General features: G+C 43.9%; 3 protein-coding genes across 3 annotated transcripts; 2 read left to right on the forward strand and 1 right to left on the reverse strand.

Annotated features, from left to right (window-relative positions):
* The first annotated feature begins 442 nt into the window (after positions 1–442).
* On the forward strand, positions 443–2628 carry LOC106653966. Its single transcript, XM_014373635.2, has 2 exons — positions 443–2290; positions 2371–2628. Exon 1 carries the CDS (start codon positions 672–674, stop codon positions 2172–2174), a length of 1503 nt encoding a protein of 500 aa, XP_014229121.1. The 5' UTR covers positions 443–671; the 3' UTR covers positions 2175–2290; positions 2371–2628.
* A 6974-nt stretch (positions 2629–9602) lies between these two features.
* LOC106654014 (Krueppel-like factor luna) lies at positions 9603–14808 on the forward strand. Its single transcript, XM_014373702.2, has 3 exons — positions 9603–10650; positions 11143–11424; positions 12237–14808. Exons 1-3 carry the CDS (start codon positions 10585–10587, stop codon positions 13500–13502), a joined length of 1614 nt encoding a protein of 537 aa, XP_014229188.1. The 5' UTR covers positions 9603–10584; the 3' UTR covers positions 13503–14808.
* A 4194-nt stretch (positions 14809–19002) lies between these two features.
* Positions 19003–21826, reverse strand: LOC106653949 (choline transporter-like protein 2). Its single transcript, XM_023463299.1, has 6 exons — positions 21790–21826; positions 21545–21722; positions 21096–21392; positions 20734–21024; positions 20455–20662; positions 19003–19293 (listed from the first exon to the last, which is right to left on the reverse strand). Exons 1-6 carry the CDS (start codon positions 21824–21826, stop codon positions 19003–19005), a joined length of 1302 nt encoding a protein of 433 aa, XP_023319067.1.
* Between the last annotated feature and the right edge of the window lie 271 nt (positions 21827–22097).

Below are 22097 nucleotides of genomic sequence, written 5' to 3' on the forward strand. Positions count from 1 at the left end.
AACAACAAAAAGTATTAGACGAAAAAGAAGAACCAAAGCAGCTCGTGTATCGAACGACGTATAGCAATTTGAAACAAACAAAGGAGACGATTACGATCGAACACGAGACACACGGATGATGGTGTCTCCGGGTGATTTTCTACGCGTGTATATTCCACAGAGCTTGTCTCGCGTACCGATTTCGATCGGCAACGACGATCGTGCTCTCGGACTCGTCCGTGCGAGTTTCAACCTGGCTCGAACACGTATGATACACGTTATATTTTGTGTTGCATCGCGGCCTGCAACTCGATGCAAGTTTTCAAGCCTCGCCGATGAGTCATCGCACACACGCACACACACATGCACATCAGCACGCAGTCTATAGTCGGTTTTACAATGTAAAATAGTATAGCGCTGTTATGTATGCGGTTCTGCCTCGCGCGCACACACGAGTATATTATGAGTCAATCCTGACCTGCGTGAGAGCTGGTACGTGCAACGCTCCGACTTTTGCGCGCTCAGTTGTTGCCCCCCTGTCAGCTCGTGCAGTATTAATATATACACGCACATTCGTCTATAACCGTAGTGCATACCTCGACTAGTAGTACACCGCAGTTGTAATCGCGTGCAGTGCTGCGTCAAGATACGCAATATATCACCAGAGTTCGATCGTATAGAAAAAAAAAACAATGATACCCGACAAGATAAAAGTGCTGGGCAAGCTACATCGGCTGCACAATCACCATCATCGTCAGGATCGCGAGGATCGTCTGGCCTGCAGAAAAGCGGCCCACTGGAGCAAGAAGAGCCAGCGCGTGGCCCGTAAGATGTCGAAACTCGAGGAAAAGTTGCGCAGGTACAAAGACAACTGCAGCGCGCTCGTGGTCGATCTCGACGAGGACGGGAACGAGGTGGAGGCGTTGTCTTCTTCGAGCATCAACAACGACGACGCACCTCTCGAACGTGCCGATCGTCGTCATCATCGACATCATCATCATCATCGTCGTCGTGGCGACGGCCGAGATCATCGGCGCAACGATAGCGCCGCCAGCTGCTCAGCCGACAACGGTGACAGCAGTGACAGCAGCAGCAGCAGCAGCGATAGCGACAGCGACGACTCCAAGTCCGCTGGCAGCTCTCGATCGGTCTCGCCTCGTCAACGTCGCCGTCGTCATCAACATCCTCATCATCATCATCATCATCAACGCCATCAACGTCGCGGCAAGCCGAGCGATACCGCCAATCGCGACGCCCAGGACGACGACGGTATCTACGGCTGCGTCTACAGGATCCTGTCGCGCAGCGAGCCGAGCCTCCATGACGAATCCACTGACGCTGCCGCTGCTGCTGCGGTAGGAGAAAGTCAGTCGGCGGTAGTTGCGGAGTCGCCAGTGGTAGTCGTCGACCTTGAGGCGCACAGCTACTGTACGGCTCGCGACGACGACGACGGCGATTCAGTCGCTCCCGCGCAATTGTTGCAGGACTGCGAAACGATGAACGAGGACGAGGAGATCGAGGACGTCGACGATTTCGTCCTCGAGGACGGCTGGAAGAAGATCGTCCTCGAGGGCCTGCCGGCCGAGGAGAAGGCGGCCCTGACGAGCAAGTACTCCGTGGCCAAGAGGGCGCACATACTCCAAGCGCCGAGGCTCAATCCGGAGCTGCGACTCGTCGCCGGGCCACGAGCTCTCGAGCGCGACCAGCTCCTGGCCAGCCAGCAGAGCCAGCTCGGCTCGGGACTCAAGGCCCTGGCCCGGGGTCTCGCCAGTCTCAGGGGCTGCACCGAGATCGAGAAGAATCCGAGCGTCGTGGAGGCTCTGGGCCAGCTGGAGGACGCCTCGCGTCTACTGCTGGACGCTCATCGCGACGCCAGTCGAGCTCGACGGCTGGAGATGCGCGCGGATCTGCGCCACGAGGCGAGGGACGCCCTAGATGGAGCAGCGACGAACGACGAGGATGGATGGCTGTTCGGCGGCGAGGCGACGGCGGCCAGGCTCAAGGATCTGCGCTGCTTCAAGAAGTGCCAGAGACGCGAGGAGAGACGCGAGGCGAGAAGCGAGAAAGGACAGAAGCGAAAGCTCGCTCAGGGCCGCGCGGCCGAGTCCAAACGAACGACGACGTCCGGTGACAACAGCAGCAGCAGCAAGAAACAGCTCGATAATTTGGCCGAGCTGTCGATAAAAAATTCATGAACGACGCGAGATGTACCTCGTTTATATTATATTCATTTAGTATTACATTCGTCGTGCACTTGGTGGAGGAAGTACTTTTTTTTTACGAGCAGCGCATCGATTCGACGTACATATAGGTAAAGCTTATCCCTTTTTATAGATATGAAATTATGCGTGTGTGTGAAAAATTTTAATCGACAACGATTTTTCATTTCAGATTGTAATCGCGCACGTCTGGACTCGGATATATATGTGTACCTTATACAATGTCAATCTTGACTCGATCGATGCGTACATAGGATTACGAGAGATATTTATAATCAATTTGCAGTATATAAAATTATTAAAAAAAAAAAAATTGTAAACATCGTTCGCGCCTCTCGAATACTTTCGAGAAGCGAGAGAGATAAAGGTTTTTTCTCTTCTTGTTTGATAAATAAAAATTTATATGGTTTAACGCCAAAATTTAAACGAACGTGTAAACGATTGTTTTATTATTTTCCCTGAGCACAGCAAGAGAGGTGGTAGTGTAAAAGTGAAGATCAAGGTTTTTCGGTAACACAACTAATTTACCGGAAGATTACACAAGCCGATGAAAGATAAATTGATAATTTTATATTTATGAAAAAAAGAAGGTGTTGCCTTTTTCATATTCTCTTTAAAATCTCGTGTCTATGACGATTTTAATCAACTTTATCGCGCGATCGAAGTGAATTTACTCGGGTGTCATGTCAAAAGAAAAAAAAAAGAAAACCTTCGACGTTTCAGAGTTTAGCCATTTCCGAATGAAGCGAAGCTCTAATAATTACGTACGTGTGCAAGAGTATAATTTTTTTTTTGTTACCACGCGCCAATGCCTCGTATACCCGTGGCATATGCAATAGACGCGAAAAACATTATTTTTCCTCGACGAACTTTCCATTGCACGATTGCGCGAAGGATATGCCTTTTTCTTGGTATATTTTCTGATTGTGCAATTTTTCCGGTCGCCGAAAATGTTTCAAATTCCATGGCGCGATTGCCAAATTTTTCAAATCGATTCACGCACGCACGTTACGCGCGGCACGTATCACAAGTTTATTTTTGTAATTTCGTAAATCCATCCATTCTATGACATTGGCTTTAGTAACGTCAAATCGCATTTTTCATAAATAACTCGATCTCGAATAAATTCGAACATTTTTTCATAATTTTTAACATTTTTACTAAATCCCTACCTTATCAACCACCATTATTTCGGTCAATCTTTCCCGAGCTTAGAAAATTTTGTCATCGATATACATCATTCGTGTTTTCGGATATTCCTCCACTCGCTTATGGATCCATTTAATTCAATTATCATCCCTCTTGAAAAATCCAGACTAATCTAGAAAAGACTTTTTTTCTCAAAAATTCGTGTAACGATCCGATACTCCAAGAAATCCGAAGAAAAAAAAAGAGCTTCGAAACACACTCTTACGGCCTACACAAGATTACGCTCCAATAACATTTGTACGATAAAATCGTGTCTCGTAACTCACAATGGTATATTGTATATATATTTTTTGAAGAACGAGATCGTTGACATTGGCGCGGTGCGCGGAGCTGATCGCGAGGCCCCCGCAAACGAAAATCGCTGTCGAAATGCTCCGACTGTATATATACCCATACTCGAACGTATACATGAGTAACGTATCGCGGTATCACGCAGTCGGTGCGTGCGCCAGAACGATCATGCCTATTAAACGCGCGGACGATATGCACACTCACGAAACGATCGTGAACGCCCATTTTTTTTCGAGAGAGAGAGCGATCTATTAGTCACATCGATAAAAAAAAAATTGATTCGATATCGCTCGGAAGCTTTCCTTTTCTTGTAGATTTCAACGAGCGTGTGTATAGATGAGAACGCGATGAAAAGTACACTCTCTCTATTTTGCCAACTTTTATCGAGTGTGTATAAATTGGAGTAAATGGCAAACCGATTTTTTTTTTCGGCTAGCTCCTCCGGTTTTATTTAATCCTGTTGGTGCGTCTGTAACGCGATCGAAACGAACCGATCGGCACGCATCGTCGTACCGATTTTTGTTCTCACTCCTCTTCTATCTCTCTATTTTTGCTCATTGATTCACTTAGGCATGTGGGCACGTCGATTTTTTTTATCGAGGAGCGCGCGCAGGCCAAAACTTGGACAGTCACGGAAATTCAAGTCTACAGAATTATCGGGAATACACGAGTACTTTGCATCCATCGATTGAATTTTAAACACTATTGCTCAATTGACTTCGAGACCTGTAGATGCGTTTATTATACTCTTCCTGGCACCACCACGACTGCTCATTCATCCATCTCTTTTCCTCAAATCGCATGCCCGAATAATATCGATAACGAAGCAGCTGGATAAAAATATATGATTGAAAATAATTTCAAAGACTGAGAGATCAGAAATACAACGATAAACATCAAGTTCCAAAATTAAAGTACATACGTTTACGCAAAAAACAATCATTCTGCTTTTGTATGCAATTTATGCTAAACAATTATCGAAGTGAAATTTCAAGTCTGTTCTTCAGTGGTCGATTTTTGTTTCTGTAATTTTATTGAACTATTCTTGATTTTTTATGTTATTTTTATTAAATTATTGACTTGCAAGGATTTTTTTTATGAAACTGATTTTTCAAATACGCTATGGAGAAAGTTATTATAATAATAAAACAATGGGTCATAATAATTTATAATTTTCTTTAATTAAATAAAAGGTTTTTGAAATTTTTATAATTTCTTTACATTATTGTAGAATATTTCTTGGACTTAATTCTATATTACACAAATTAAGTGGTAAATATATGAACACATATAATACAAACAATATAGAATACTTCAAAAGAATTTTGAATGTATAATAATCTATTACATTCACATAAATTATCCTCAAACATAAAAAAATAATTGTTTAAAATATAATCAAGGGATGCTTGTCACGTTTCATGCGGAAAAAGATTCTTCTTGTCTGCTCGCTCACATAGACGAAATAGATCCTCGTCGTCCCTTTTTTTGTCATCTTTTTGGCAAACATTGTCCAGTAGACTCAATTTACAATCCCGTTTACAAAAGCGCATTTTGGACACCGCTTTATCAGCATTTATAAATAAAATAGGAACGATTTTTTTATGAGGAAGCTCTTTCCCAATGAATTGGCATATGTTTTATTTTAATTTGATTATGTGCTTAAAATAAAATTTATTCAATTGAATTTTTTTGTTTCTGCCTGGACACTTCAAAGCTAATCGTAAATGCCGAGGTCGCTGATGCAGCCGGCTCGACTTGCACTATTTCAATTCATAAACGGATTTAACATATTACATAAAAAGTAGTTTGAGTAAGCATTATTAACATCAGAAAAATTCTAATTTCTCCAAAATTTTCGGTACACGCTCCAGAAGCTGTTTTTGCATAATGGGGTCTAAACGCAAGAAAAATGAGACGCCGGACAAACTTGGCACGCTAAACTTTCCAACAACTTTTAAAATATCATCAGCTCTTTTAAATAGAGGATAAATCGGAGCTAAACATTGGTTCATGCCAAATACTGACGCATAATAATCGTAGACGTTCGCTTATCTTTGGATCGGGGGTCTTTTGTTATAATATCTTTTTAATACGTGCAGTCTAGCGCGTGATACCTGCACTCACACCCACCCACCCACACACAGACCGAAGACTGCACGCCTCTTGTGCGCGTGGGTTTTTCTTTCTTATTTTTTCTCCCTCGGATCGGCAAATTCAATGTCGAAAAGGTGCCGCGTGTAGTCTGTGCATTCGGTTCGCAGCGCTTAATTGACGATGCGCACAAAATCTCGATCAGCTCCTTATGATCGAATTACGATCGCCCGGATTCGATCGATCGAACGCGTAAATTTCGCTCGATTCGACGATTCGCGCTAACGATCGAACTTTTTTTCGAACGAAGAAAAAGTTGACGAAAACTTTTCGATGCGCAACAACGTAATCGAACAACGAACGTCATGTACACTCTAGCATGTAAGGCGCGTTTATCAATATGCGATTGTATCCTGGAGTGCCGCAAAAAAAGTGGAGTAAACGTAAAAATATCATATGTAATAGACGCACGATTCATCGCTTACATGACGATCGCGATAGTTTCAAGGAATGCGACATTAATTTTTTTTTTTCTTTTCTTTTCTCGTGACGTGACGCACGAACGACTCGGTGTAATGTATAATAGTATCGCAACCGATACCCACATTTTGACAAAATGCGCGCACGCCTACGTTGCTTTTTTATTGTTGCTTTCGTCAGAGATTTTGGTAAAGCCCATCGCTTTTTGATCAAGAGCAATTGCACGAATTTTTCCGATCGCATCTTATATCGTCATCCGTTAAAGCGACTGTATAATATAGCCGTAAACACGCAATATTGTAAATATCACAATTATCTGCGTGACATGTCGCACGCGTACGCAGAGCTCGTCCTTTGTGTACGCGCGTATACGTAATTTTAAAGCACGATGTAAACATGTAACGTGCATGTCGAACGCGAGGATCGCACGCGCACAAATTTTTATCGCTCGAAATAAAAATCGTGAAAATAGCTCGCGATTTGCATTTCAATGTGTTATTCGTTGTTGTTGCTGCTGAAGTACGACAGTAAGGAAGCTTGCGAATTTAGAAGAAAAAAGGCAGACAATAACAACGACAGCAGTAAAAAAAAATGAAGAAGGCATCGACGACTATGGCACACACAAGATAATAATATTTAACAGCGATACATCGGGAATCCCTCCGACGATATTGACAATTATGAAAAAAAAAATAATAATAATATAATAATTATCGTCGAAAGAAATTGTAATTGTCCGCTCATCCTCGAATAAGAAAATAAAAATATTAAAAAAGTGTCTTATGCAACATGCAGTTTACCTTTTATCAGAAAAAAATCGGCGCGAGATAACAATTTACCTTCTTCTTCTTTTTTTTGTCATTGCAAATGTTTACATTCTTACGAGCGGCGGGCGCATCCGCGTGCGAGCGAGTGAGAGAGAGGCACAAAAAAAAAAGCAGAAAGAGAGAGAGAGAGAAAATCTCTCGTGCGTCGCTATGCAAATGATCGCGAGCTCGCACGAGCGCGAAAAACGGGAGATTATATTATTTCAAGCGCCTCGAAATTCTCTCTGAGCCTTTTAACAATGATATATCATCATCAACGTGTGGTATGAAAACACGATACGGCTGATTATTACACGCGATGTGTGTGTGTTTGTGTCAAGCTGTTAAACCTCGAGTGCACGCGATTATCAATCGCGGCCAAAGGCATCTCACTCTTTCTCTCTCTCTCTGCGTTATTGAGCGGAAAATCGGCGGTTGTTACGCGCGTGTGAAAATTACTCCCTCACACAGTGCCCAATGACAAGTGCACGTGACATCGTCGTTATTATTGTTATTTTAATATTATCATTGTCGTTGTAATTATTATTTTTATCTACGCGCGAAGCGCCAATTCGCAAAGTTTAAAAGGTAAATAATACGAGCGACAATGACACCAATATATATGCGATGTTATAATAATATAAATACCCGACACATCGAACGCGGAGAGATTTTTACCTCACTCGTATATATACACACCAACATTATATTGTGTACACATTAAATACGCGGCATGCGTGCTGCTGCCGCTGCAGCTCGCAGAGATACAAAGCAAAACAGCAGCATACGTATATATAGCAGGGTAGGAGTGGAGAGGGAGGGAGGCAGGTCGCGCAAAGGGGGCTCGTTTTCTTCGTACACACATACTATACACACGCGCGCGCGGCGCGTGAAATACGTGGGATTCGCGCAACTGTGTTTACGTCGCGTCGTCGTCGCATCGCACTTACATGAATGTATATGAAGCGGCAAGAACTGGCTTGGGTGTTGTATGTCGGCTCGAATGCGTATTTTAAAAGCTGACTCGCAACTTTGTGTGTGTGTGTGTATATGGAAGATTCACGAGATTGGGAAAAAACCATGGATTTCTTTATTCACGAAAGCAAGTGTAAAGATGAAAATCCGACGTCGAGACTTACGTAGATCTGCGAGGAATGCCTATAATAAAGGGCTGAAATTTGAGGAATTTCTTCTTTCGCTGTGCCTTTTCGAAATATGCCATTTTATTTCTTAACCATTTAACACCAGTTGACGCGATCCATCCCATCTATACACGTAAAAATAAGGGCATTCCCGTATCGCTGCTGCTGCTGCTGCTCGCCTCGAAGTGTCACTTGTTTACTACAGAGAGATCGTGTGTGTATAGGTATACTAACAGCACATACCGTGCAGCAACTTTATCTGCGCGCCCCGAGCTTACTCGTATATGCTGTCGAAAGCAAAAGTAGATCTTCCCGCGTGCTGTGCTTAGCACGCAGCTTATATACATACATGTTGGAGCACATACAAGCGTGCCAAAAAGCAACGAGCAACGAAACATAAAATAAAAAGAAGGAATGACCGGGAAGAAGCTCTGAGTAGTGTTGAACTTTACGCGCGAGGGCGAAAAAACAATAATATACGGCATATACCGTACGAGAATGAACTTTCTATTGTATATATTCAATAAATAATATGCCGTGCACGATCGATCGACGCGGTTGTCGCGCGAGCGCGCGGATGAGTCATGAAACTTTAATTAGGATGTGGGCCACACGATGCGTGGATACTATATTAATCGTTTATAATGCGAGCTTAAAGGTCGCGATCGTCATTAGGTGCTTCCCGTAAACTATAAATAAAAAAAATAACATATAATGTATAGCATTCGTCGCATTACGTTGTGTTCTATCCAATATATTATACATTAAAATTCATATAGCAGTGGGCGCGAGCCGAGCTTTTAACGCGCTGCGGCACACGAGCTATTAAGTACTTCATATAACATCGAGTATATCTGTACATATACACTCGAAACCTGCTGTATAAAGTCGACGGGTGGTACTGTACATTGTTTGCGTGTCTCGTCTTACTTTTTTTTTATCTTTAAAATATAACATATAGATATATTATATTTACGAGCGTTTAGCACGCGGCGAGCGAGTGCAGCAACTCCCGTCGGCGCATGCACTCCACCACCACCGCCGCTACACCAATATACACTATTAAGTATATACGTACTATTACGGTATGACGTAGCAAACAGCTCTATAACGTACGAGTATACCTATATGTATATCTCTACTTGGCTCGGCAGCTCGCTCGCTCGCTCGCTTGCGGGGCACGCCGCGCTGACGTCACGATCACGACGCCGCGGAGGCCTCGGCACTGGCTGTTCACGTGAACAGCACGCTCGGCTCGGCCGGCTATCACGCAGCGAGCGGCTGATCGCGGCGTGCACACTCGAGCTGGCTGCCATTGGCTCGGCCGAGAGCCGAGCCCCTGCGCCGAGCCATTGGCGGGCGCGCGTAAGCACACACACTCGCTTACTCGAGTTTGTGTTACAGTATGTAGCTCGCGGCAAATACGATATATATAATCCGCACGCATGTACACACGGTGCATGCATGCTGCCTGCCTGCCACAGAGCGAGAGAGAACAGTCTCTCTACATCCAGAAAAGCCCCGACCACCAACGAGAGCAGTCACCACACCACGGAACATTTATTTTTTTTTTTTCGTTATATTCTCTCTCTGGTGCTCGTGCGTTGCGGTTGGTTGGCTATATACGCTAACGTTGTGTACTAGAATACTACTGCGTGTGTTGTGCAGAATCAGCAGTAGCAGCAGCCCCCAAGAGAGACGAGCGAGCGACCTGCAAGGCTCATTCCACTTGCGATCGTACGTCGGAGCGGATCTATTTTTCTATACTCTCGCTCTGTCTCGAGAGATAGAGAGATAGGAAGAGAGTCCACGACGATTTCGAAAAAAAGAAAAGCCATCGTTCAATTTTTTTTTTTTTGTAACGAAAAACGCGAGTGTGTTTGATCAACGGTTGGAAAAGCCAAAAAATTTTCGCACATCCAACGACAGTGTAAAACTCGGAAGAAGCAGAAAGAAAGCCCAGAAATCTACCAACAGTAGTATTGTAATAACAGTGTGCTCCGTATAGTGGCATAAGTACCAGCAGCGGAGATATACGCAAGAGAATCGCGCCGCACGCGTTCGCTGCGTGATCGGGCCGCGCGCGCTCTCACTCCGTATATATATCTAGTGCGTGCCGAGTATATACGGAATTTTCTACGTTTATTATACTACTATCCGCCACGGCGCGAGGTCGACGCAGCTAAAAGTGAAGTTTTTCTCTCTATCTCTCTCGATTTCACTCGCACGCATACACGATATCGAGATCGATAATATATATATATTGTTATTAATTTATAATAATAATATATAAAAAAAAAAGTTGGTGCTTCGTTCGTTTCGGAGTTTTGTGCGTCGGAAGAAAGCGTAAGACAGACAGAAAAAATGAATATGGAGCAGAACCAGGCACCGCTCTCGCCACCGGCTTCGCCTCCGCTCAAGACCTTCAACGTAAGTTTACAATATTAAAATATTAATACATTTTTTTTTTTTTTTTTTATAAATCGTGGAAAAGTTACGAAACAGGTGTATATATTTTTTTTTACGAATTTCTAAATGTCCCTAGTCGTATGGTGCGACGAGTTTTCGTCGATGTTTTAATCATATGCTCGCGTACGTATCGTACAATACGTGCAATTTGCGTTTGAAAATATATGCGTCATCCTGCGCATTGCGAGGAGGCGAGTATTTGGAATTTCGCGCCGAGCGACGATGCAGTTTCGCGCGCACCGCAGCGATATATACAGATATAGATATAGTACGCGTTATGTAGGACAGGCGTTCGATATAGATATAATGTGCAATATTGCTCTCTTTTTAAAGCACGCAAAGTCTACGATATTATTCTCCTCTCCAAAAGCTCAAAAATAAAAAAAAATCAATATATATTCCATCGTATCTTCAGAATCTTAATTCTCTAATCGTAATTTTCCAATTTTTCAGCACGAGCCTGCGTTGCAGCAACAATCCTCGGCCTCGTCGTCGTCGTCGTCGTCGTCGTCGTCGTCCGCGACGTTCAGCGTGGAGGCCCTGTTGAGCGACAAATTCGGCAAAGCCGCTCGCAGCCGTATCGCCAGCGGCCAGCAGCAGCAGCAGCAGACCGTCATGCTACTGCCGCCCACGCCTCAGCCGTCCGACTCCGAGGAGGACGAGCTTCCGCGCAAGCGTCGCTTCGTCGAGCAGCAGCAGCAGCAGCAGCAGCAGCAGCAATGCGAACTCGCCAAGGTACGTCACTGCAATTTTCCAGTGCACTTTTTGAAACGTCGAAGGATCGATAACGTCCTAGCCCTTTGCAACCGGTTAACAATTTTTCGTACATACGTTATTTATTTATACGCAGCTAGTAGTATTAGTAGCAGATTCTTTTTTTTTCCTCTTCGATTTATTAAATGCAATCGGCTAATCGTGAGTTGCAGTTTTAATATACAATATATCGTTGATGATACTATACGTAGTGGCGCGGCGCGAGTTCGTTACACTCGGGCGTATACGCACCACGCAATATAAAATATTATTAAAAAAAAAACAAAAAAAAATTATATCTGTAAAGTATAATGTATGGCGCGCGCGTCTGAATCGCAAGACGCAGCAACGCTAATATTCACGAACGATGCCCAGAAATGCGCAATAAGCGCGTAACTCTTTCTCTCTCTTTCTTCTTAAACTTCGTATTATATTGTTTCGTGCGCGGGCAGATAAATTATATTTTACTTGCACGCGCGAGACACGAAAATAACAAAGCGATTTTCCAAGTAGCTGCGAGTAAGAATAAGAGGAAGAAGAAGAAGAAGAAGTAAAAGACGTTTCTGCGCCTCGCATTATAACATTTGCATGAATAAATGGCGCGTGGCATTTTTGTATGTAAACAAACGCGGCGCGCGCGCGGACGTCTCCCCGACGAATGTACAAAAATATCCTTCGTCGTGCTATATATATTAGTATATACGAGTCTCGAGACGCATCGCGTTTATTCTCGAAAAATTTTTTTAATAATACCTGTGCGATCGTAAAAATCATTGATTTTGTCTTTGTTACAGCTCTTGCTGGATCACGGCTCGAGGAGCACACCTCCCCCTAGTCCGCAGCCCGAGCCAGTGGTAACCATTCCACAACAACAGCAACAATCAAAACCACAGCAGCAGCAGCAGCCTGAACGAAAATCGGTAATAATGCGAGCCGATTCGGCGGGCACGGTCAGCCGCGTCGATAATCTCGACGAGGTGACGCGGTACAGCTCGCTGCTCGGCAAGCGACGCCACTCCAGCATCTACTACGTGGCCAGCCAGGAGAACATCCTCAAGAGTCTCAAGTTCAAGATGAGCTTGCGCAAGGAGGACATCATCGTGAACAACAAGAATACCGATCGCGAGCTCGAGGCCGCGGCTTCGAGCGATTCCGAAGCATCCAGCAGACGGACGCCGTCGCCGGCGATCACCGTCACCCCTTCGCCATCTCCGTCACTTTTTCAACAACAACAAGAACAACAACGACAACCACAGCAACAGATACCCCGGGCGATAGTCTATCCGGTTCAAGCGAGTTCGCCGATCGCCACCACCACCAGCGTGTGCTGCGGCAGCAACAGCAGCAGTGCGCACGTACAGACGAAGCAGCTGCAGCCGTTGGCGCCCAAACCGGCCCCGATCATGCTGCAGCTCGCCGGTGTCCTGCCCAGGGCGCCTCAGCTGCTCTTCGTGTCGGCCAACGGCCAGCCGATACCCGCAGCCGCTCACAACAGCAACAGCAACAGCAGTATCGCCAGCAACGACAGCTGCAGCAGCAGCTTTACCATCGGTTCCTCGAGCTCCGCCGGGAGCTCCGGCAGCAGCAGCTCCAGCACCGGTAGCACGAGTACGGCGGTCGTCGACGGCTCGGCGCGCCGACGCGTCTACGAGTGCGAGCACCCGGGCTGCGGCAAGAACTACTTCAAGTCGTCGCACCTGAAGGCGCACAGGCGCACGCACACGGGCGAGCGGCCCTTCCCCTGCCCGTGGCCCGACTGCGACAGGCGCTTCTCGCGCAGCGACGAGCTGTCGCGCCACAAGCGCACCCACACCGGCGAGAAGAAGTTCGTCTGCGCGGTCTGCGACAGGCGCTTCATGCGCAGCGATCATCTGGCCAAGCACGTCAAGAGGCACGTGCGCGATCGTGCCGCGAGCAGCAGCAGCAGCAGCAGCGGATCGTCCTCGACGCAGGTGTCCGCGGCGGTGCCGTCGACGACGACGACGACCCAGACGCAGCAATTGCAGCTCAATCTGCTGCCCTATCTCGCGGCGTCCCAGCAGCAGCATTTCGGTGTATGAGCATCGTGAGCGCGCTACCGCCGGAGCGTCGAATAAATTCAATGAAGAATTGTATACGATGGCATCGCGTCGTAAACTATACGGACTCGATATGATAGTGCCGCGAACGCGACGAGAATCGGAGGTGTGTGTCGTACCATCCGTCGTCGCGTGTGCGCTGTTGTGAATGGTTCGATCGATAGCCAAACGCGAGCCCAAAAGCAAAATACGTGCCTAGTCGTATAACGTAAGGAATATCCCCAGGCGGAGATACGAAAAGGATTCCGCGCGCTAATTGCAAATGGAATTGTGCTTTGTCTTTTATCATAAATAATAGCAATGACGCGCATGGATGTGCGCGTGTGCCGCGTCGCTCTCTCGGGATTGCAACGTATATACGAGAGCAGATATCGTTGCTTGCGAATATCATTATTGAGACAGCAACGGCAAAAAAACAAACCAAGTACCTAAGTGTGTCTGTGATTTTTCGCGAGTAAAATGCAAATGCGTGCGCCATATTAACGTTTCGAGGATATGTAAAATGATATATGATAAAAATACCACGTTGCATTAAATAAGTTCACCACTGATGCAGACGACTAAATGAGTCAGAGGATGATTATCGAAAATATATTTGTTTGTTGAAAAGAAAAATTAATCATTCTTGCATATATAGGCTATTTATATACGTGTATATATAGGGTACGGGAGAAAATTAAGGGATGTCTGCGTGACTGGCGAGTTGTTGTTGTTTTATTTTATTTTTATTTTTCGTGCCTTTTTCCATCGTGCCATTATCGCGATAATTTAGCAATAATTAAGCCGGCATAAACGCGTGTGTAATTATTGTACAAAAGAGAAAAAATGATCCTAGTTTTATTTGACACGAAAGTTTATAACGTGTGTTGTACATATGTGCGGAGAGAGAGAGCGTACGAAAAAAAGAAAAAAAAATTAATCGTTTTGGCGGAAATTCCATAAAACGCGATAACTAACGACGTTCTCTCTCTCTCCCTGTCTCTACGATCGCAAAAATCGGTCTCGTTTTTCGTGACTCGAGCATTTCCCGTTTTTATTTATTTTTTTTTCATACGTAATGTATGTGTATATATTTATTTTGTAAGTACGCGCTGACAATTATGCTGGCAAATGTAAATAGATTTTGTATTCATATTGTAAATAACATAATGAAATAATTGAGATGTATGGCGAGTGAATAAAAGAAAAAAACCGAATTTGACAATGCAACTGAGTTCGCATTTTCATTCATTGTGTACATAAACGATATATTGAAGACATTAAAGACACTTTTTACAATTAACTCTCACACACGAGTTTGTAATCTTGAAGCTTTGATCCAGCTATCTTCCACATCCCATCCTTCGAAAGGTCGAGATATTTATAAAAATAGATCGATATCGATCACTTCTCACGCACCTTTGATAAGGTGAAAATTTTCCCAAGCAAAACAATAATCCGCGACGTACGAGTGAATCGATTCGTAATCGATTCAATAATGTCTCACTCTCTACCGAGCATTACTCCGTTATTGGCTTTGTCGTAATACCACCTATAAATGGAATTTCATTGCGGGGAGAGAAGGACAAAAAAAAAAAAAAAGAAAAAATAAGANGGACAAAAAAAAAAAAAGAAGAAAAAATAACACAGACGAAGGAAAAAAAAGAATTCGTATCAAAAGATCTCTCTGGCGAGCGCGTGGCACATGCAACAAGTCGGCGGTATTGAGTAAGCAATTTGTTTAAGGCTCAGAGCAGCAGCAGCAGCAGCAGCGAGCGCATTAACATTTTTAAATTGCATTACTCAGGTGAGATTTCATCGTGCAAACGTTATTTTAACGCAAATTTATTGTCATTTTACGATTACGTATTACGAAATCCGAGCGCGAAGTTGCGTGTGATGAAGTTTTTTTTATTATTATCATTGTTATTATTATTCTCTTTCGTCTTCTCGATAATGCACTCGTGTGTGTGTGAATTGCCATCCGAAGTGCATCAATTTTTAAAAAGATACCAATTTAATCAATGAACGTAGGCAACGGTAAGAGAGATGTTTTTTCGATCGAAATTCTCGAACAACAAAAAAAAAAGCGCAACGAAAAATTCGCGTCAGTTTTTTTCTACCTCCCCCCGTCAACGTTCCGAAACGTCGCGCAACAGGTATATAGACAACGCACGCGGTCTAGATGTCATCGACGAAAGTCGCGAAAAAAACGCATTCGACCAACAAAAAAGAAGTAAAAAAAAAAAAAACCAGATCGGCTAATTGTCGAGGCTCTCTCGATCGGCTGGTCGCGCTAATTTTTTCGGAAAAACACGTCGCGGATCGGCACGAAATCTCAATCGTTAGAAGCGCGAGGAAATTTCGCCGGACTAACGAATGTTTCCCATGAAATATATATAACGATTGACGACGATCGTCTGTGTGTGTGTGTATGCGTGCGCCCCGCGACGTGTTGGATGATGATGATTGCGTTGCTATATAACGTATAGTATATATACACTCGCGGCCGATTCTTCCGACACATCATTGCTCGAACACGTGAACAAGGCATGATGGAGCGAACGATGCGCGAACTCGTCCGAAAGTTCGCCTACATAGGAACGCTACGCGCGACTTTTCTGCCTCTGCCCCGGTGCATGATAAATAATGTGCGCGCATTCAATAAATGCCGTGTAATCTTTACCTCCTTTTTTTTTAAACTTTAGCTATTAAAAGAAACAAATAAACAAGTAAAGCCGCGTATCAACACAGTTCCGAGGTTTAATATTAGCCGCTGACACGGCGCGTTACATGGTAAGCCGATTCCAGTTCTTCCTCGTGCGCTGCAGTTCGTGTGTTTAAAAAATACAAATTACCAGCTAATATCGACGATAAACAATCGTAGAAATAATATTTAATCGGTTTTGTTTTTCTTTTTTCTTTCTTTTTTTTTTGTCGTAACCTCATCGGGTGCGTATACGGGAGCCGCAAACGCTGTGCGCAGTTTTTCTTTGTCACGTGTACAAGTTCAACAAAAAAAAAAATGTGGTTTTCGAGCTACACAATTCATAAATCTTTCTTTTCTTTTTTGGATCAATGAATCTTCGTCGTACGAATGTTAAAAGTTCGTCTTGTCTCTTTGCTCGCTGCTACCGTTTGTCGTACTTCCGCATACTTCGCAGCCAGGTGAGCGCCACGCGAAGAGGCAGGAGAAACGCGAGAGTACTTATGAACTTCACGCGAACGGCCTAAATTTATTCTCGATAGAAGATAGCGAAAATCGACGAGATACGTATACGCAGCGCAGCCTCCTGCGCGGTTCTAATCGGAGAAAGCTCGACGAGTCGAGTTCAAACACGAGCCTATACGTACCCGCCTCAGAAGAGATGATAAAAAAAAGAAGTCAAGCATGGAACGCCCAGAGTTCACGACGAACTAGATCGCCGAGAAAAAAAATGACGAAAATAATAAAATTAAAAGAGTAAGATCGTTGACTTGTCGTTGGATTGAATCGTACCCACGTGCGTGTGTGTGTGTGTCAAGTCGTGGCGCGATACACACGATCGAAGGCTCGATCTCACTGCGATCGATTGATTTAAAGCTGGCAATTGGCGTACCATTACGAGCCTCTAACGGCATCTCTCTCGCGTAAAAATTAACGATTTTATTACACACAACTGGTGGGTTGAAAACTTCGCGATGCCGATCAAGCCGCTGAAAATCGAGAGTAAGAGTGAATCGCATCGTGAACTACAGTCGTCCCGCCGCGAGGCTAACGAGAGTCAATTACGAACCATTATAATAACAGCGATCGGGGGGCGCGAGAGATCGCGTCGGCGTTAATGCGTACAATTACGGCGTGTATATACATCGTTTGTACATTCAACTCGTCGTTCCGTTTTTATTTTGTTTGTTTTTTTGTTTTTTTTTTTTTCAAGAGACTCGGCACTCGGCGCGTCGCGACAAACTTTTCCATCACGCGTAGGACACGCGAGTGAGCGATTCGCGTCTTTATATATTTATACGTATATATAATAAATACGCATTTGCTGAATTACATATAGCTATATATATAATGATATATACGTGACGATGATACAGCAGTAAGTTGAAGTGCAAACAATTGAGCAACGAGATACACCGGAGTACACATTATACGTATCGCAGGCGCGTCGTGCATCGGTATTCATATATAATATACGCATTAGTGTATGGGATGGGCCCGCGAGACAGTTTTACAATTATAATATATATATATAACATATATGTACGAATGGCATTACATTTATAATGTATAGATCGCTGAGGCGCGCGCGCCACTGTGATAAGACGCGAGTATACATAATGTAATATATATAGCTGCGCGAGCGACTCACAGCTGATTAGCGAGCTGCTGGCTGTCGCAAATCACAAACACAAACACACGCGCTCGCGAGTTAATGAGGCACAATCGCGTGGGGATCGTCGCGAGCGGGGCGTGCTCGATCACGTATATTACAAGCCGATCGTCGCGATCGTTTCTTACGCGTATGCGTAATTTACCCGCTGGTGCTGCTGGAGCTGGAGCTGCGCGCCGAGATGAGCTGTCTCGCGACGATCGTCCGGTTGATTTATTATTTTTGCATTGGGTTACGCGTCGCGACGGATCGAGAACAGTGCGGTGACTCGCGACGACGACGACGACGACGACCATGTGCTTGTTACAATTAAAAAATCGAACGGACGAGCCCATAGACGCGCGACACAATGTCTACAGTATGGTATACGATGTGTACTCCTTATGCTACGGCTGCGATCGATGATATCGTTTTATAATAAAATTGCGCTCATGTTTTTTTTGAATTTTCGAACATTGTCGAGATGATACGATTACTGAATTTAGCTGGCTACGGAATGGACTTCGATACTGAACTCGAACTAATCTATTTCGATTCCTCGCGGTATGAAAAGAAGGCAAAAGCTTGACGCACACAGCAGAATTGGGAATCAGATATACATTTGTGGAAAATTTGACAATTTTATAGAAATTCAAAAATTACTGAGATCGAAAACGACAAGCAGTACGTAGCTTGGGAGCCACTTTTTAAAATCAATGTACTCGGATACACCCCTCAATTGTTCGCGATAAATTTGCCTCCCTCCACGAGGAATCTTTGCGATGGGCCATATCTCCGTCTACACATACTATTATTCGTAATCAAGACCAAATTTGTGACTGAAAAGGTGTTAACGGCATTTCAAGAACGATTAAAATATCATAGAACTAGTTTTTAATCTTTTCGATCTTCTAGCTCGAAAAGGAAGGTCTTGAAAAAAAATATGCAAAGAACAAAAAAGTTTTAAAATTGTTCAAATAATATAAAGACAACTTTTTCGAATTTTTTCATTCGAAATTTCGACTCAAACAACATAAAGTATGGTTTTTGGCTCTAGAACTCGATATTTCATCCGAAATAAATCTGAAAAAATTTGGAGTCAGATCTTGAGTAAAGTCTGGCCACTATCGCAGGATGAAATTCAATCATTTCCGTTCTGTCTCGAAAATTAGCTGCTTCAGCTTATCCGACATGTTGCGAGCGTTTTTGCCGTTGACTTCGTGATCCTCGTGCACGCACAACAAGACGGTGTCACACGCAATGTTAATCAGTTGGAACATAATGAATGCCAACAGTCCGTTGAATATAAAAGGAATAAAATAAAATAGAAAGGACATTTTGTCCCACGATAGGGCCAACAGTACACCTCTGTGTACTAGAAAAGGAGAGGCGAAACAGACCGAGAGCCAGATGATAAGCGTCGAATTCTTGACGTTCTGTGGAAAGGAGCAAATCGTTGAAATATATCGCGGTACAGCCGCTATATATGGGTCAGGTTCAGAATTTTTTATTCAGACCCCCTCCCCTCCCCCCTCCTACCCCCGCTGTAAACGTATATTTTTTATTTATATTTATTCTGAAGTCCTGAAGTAATTAAAAAATCTAAAAAAATTCACAAAAATACTTTTCAACAATCCAAACAATCTTGAATTTTTTCCGATTTGTTGAGTGCTTCAGGTCTTCAGAAAAAATCATTGAAAATTACATTTGTTTTATTTTCGGTGAAATGGTTCGATATACCAGACCGGAACATTTTTTCCTTTATTCTGACACCAAAAAACGATTCCTTGAATTTTCTCAGAATTTTTCATTCATGCCGCCGAAGCCTAGAGCTGAAAACCCGCTTTTTTTACGAAAATAATTTTGCTACGGCGCTAAGGAGCCTCAAAAAAACTGGAAAAATTATTTTTTCCTTTTTTCGTCATCAAAATAAATAATCTAAAAATTTTCAGACTTTTTAATTAAAGGCCAGTCTAGAGCCAAAAAACGCTATTTTTAGCAAAAAAGGTTCCTGGAACCCATAGGTTGCAGTAACAAAATTTTAAAACATTCTTTGAAATCCTTTTCGAATTTTAATAAATCTTGACCCTGCCATTTTTTCGATTGAAGCCTCCTAGCTAATTCTAGAGCATAACAAAGATTAATGCGAAATTCTGAAGACATCTGAAAAAAATGTAAATATGATGAATGTCTTCAAAATTAGCTAGGAGGCTTCAATCGAAAAAATGGAAGGGTCAAGATTTATTAAAATTTGACAAGGAATTGAAAACAAATACTTTAAAATTTTTTACTGGAACCTTCGGGTTCTAAAAATCTGAAAAATTGAAGTTTGTTTGGATTGTTGGAAAGTACCTTCATGAATTTTTTTTAGATTTTTTAATTACTTCAGGGCTTTAGAATAAATATTAATAGAAAATAGACGTTTACAGCGGGGGTGTCGGTAGGGGGGGTATGAAATGTTGGTTTTGGGACCCTTTTATGATGTACTATAACATACCAAAATTTCAGAAAAATCCGCGAACCTCGTCCGCAGGTTTATGTAAAAAATTCTGAAACTGACCCATGCATAAGATTTAGGGGAAAGGGGGTGCACCGACCTCGGCTATCTCCTCGCTTCGCTCGTAATTTCTGTGCCAGAGATTGTGGGCCATTCTGGCGGACTCAAGGAGGGGCCGTCCGTGAAGCGCCATCTGCTCGAACGCCAAGTAGTCGCCCAGCGCTGCGACCCGTCCGCCACTGCAGAATCGGATGAGGTAGCAGACCGGTAGGACAACCCCGCCGATCGCCGCCGATCCCAGGTGATATCTGCGAATAGGCGTTAATTTCAATTTTGCATAGATGGATACTCGGCGCGATCGATTCGAATTGCTGCTTGCCTCAAAGCGATCCAGATGAAGCGCCCGACCGTGAAGTAGGGCACTTGGCGCTTGTCCGTCGTCCAGTACCAGGTGGCGTATGCCCCGGCCACGGTCACGTTGAAGGAAGCGACCAAGGTGCAACAGAGCCAAATTACATAAATCGGCGCCACCCACAACCAGGTTAAGGCGAACCATGACGTAAACACAGTGGTAGACAGGACAGCAGCGTAGGCTCCGATGAATACGCAGCAGCAAAGCGCGAAGATCAGTATCGCGTAGAGGTAGAGCGACGGGAAGAACAGCGCGACTCTAGCGCGGAAAAGTGTACGAGGACGAATATAATACTACAATGTGGAAATTGGCAAATGATTCTCGTTTACTTTGCGAATTCCGGTATGATTTGGCTGGCCAGCTTGTATCTGTCGATCGCATACGAGGTCAATGCCGATGCCGGTGCAGGAAGAAATGAGCAGAGCCCGACCAAGGGCAGCCAGTGATCCCACTTCCAATATCCTTGAACGGCCAACTTGTAGGCGTACAAGCCGATACCGAACGCGAGCGACACGAAAAGCAATCCGATCGACGCGTAAATCACCTTCATGGGCGCGATCCTCATCAGGCAGATGTAGAGCGTCGACAAGAGAGCGGAGAACACCAGCATGCCCAGAACGATCAATCTGCAAATTTTCATATATGCACGAAGATTTATGCGATAACGGCGTATGAAATTATTGCGTCACTCAACTGTCCGAGAAAGAATATGTCTTGGAATTCGATTTCGAGCACCTTCACCGAGAGAGCTGCGCGGAAAATTTTCGTAAGGACATACTTTTCAAGGCAATGGTAGGGCAGCTTGTTTTTTTTTTTTTTTTTTTTCTTACTGGACAGGGGCACAACGATCCAGCATATGAAACATAGCATAAAGATAATCAGCGAAATTACGTTGGTCGTTGACCGCTTAACGTTCAGAGGACCCGTCCACGATGGATCGGGGCTCAGCTTCGGGCCTGAAATTGTGAAATAAACGATGTTTGACCGGTCGATTTTGGACGTTTTTAGTATCAAAAATCTCACCGAAATCTTGATTATGGTTCGCTATTGATGAAGACATTTTTTGGCCGAACATTTGTCGATGCGCGGAAATGAATGAATAACTGTCTTATGCCGGGTCGAATTTTCACAGCAACTCCGGGTAATAATCGTCGATTCAATAATCATTTTAACTCTTAACCTGTGTCGAGTTTTGATCCTTGCATGGCTCGCACGGCGTACTTTTTGAAAAACAAATGAGAATAATGTACAGGGACTCTGGATTTTCGCTGTGCAATTCGTGAAAAAAATTACGAAATAAAAAGAGAAACTTTCGCTGATAATCACGGATC

The sequence above is a fragment of the Trichogramma pretiosum genome, unplaced genomic scaffold (genome assembly GCF_000599845.2).
Source record: "Trichogramma pretiosum strain Unisexual culture from Peru unplaced genomic scaffold, Tpre_2.0 scaffold109, whole genome shotgun sequence".
Classification (NCBI taxonomy): domain Eukaryota; kingdom Metazoa; phylum Arthropoda; class Insecta; order Hymenoptera; family Trichogrammatidae; genus Trichogramma; species Trichogramma pretiosum.

What these genes read in the sequence shown, in the direction of transcription:
- LOC106653949 (XM_023463299.1), bottom strand. Translation starts at nt 21,826, where the DNA reads ATGTCTTCATCAATAGCGAACCATAATCAAGATTTCG. An exon ending in GAACCATAATCAAGATTTCG is followed by an intron (nt 21,723 to 21,789) that starts GTGAGATTTTTG and finishes TCACAATTTCAG; the next exon opens with GCCCGAAGCTGAGCCCCGAT. An exon ending in GAAGCGAGGAGATAGCCGAG is followed by an intron (nt 19,294 to 20,454) that starts GTCGGTGCACCC and finishes TCCTTTCCACAG; the next exon opens with AACGTCAAGAATTCGACGCT.
- LOC106654014 (XM_014373702.2), top strand. Translation starts at nt 10,585, where the DNA reads ATGAATATGGAGCAGAACCAGGCACCGCTCTCGCCACCGGCTTCGCCT. An exon ending in CTCCGCTCAAGACCTTCAAC is followed by an intron (nt 10,651 to 11,142) that starts GTAAGTTTACAA and finishes CCAATTTTTCAG; the next exon opens with CACGAGCCTGCGTTGCAGCA. An exon ending in AGCAATGCGAACTCGCCAAG is followed by an intron (nt 11,425 to 12,236) that starts GTACGTCACTGC and finishes TCTTTGTTACAG; the next exon opens with CTCTTGCTGGATCACGGCTC.
- LOC106653966 (XM_014373635.2), top strand. Translation starts at nt 672, where the DNA reads ATGATACCCGACAAGATAAAAGTGCTGGGCAAGCTACATCGGCTGCAC.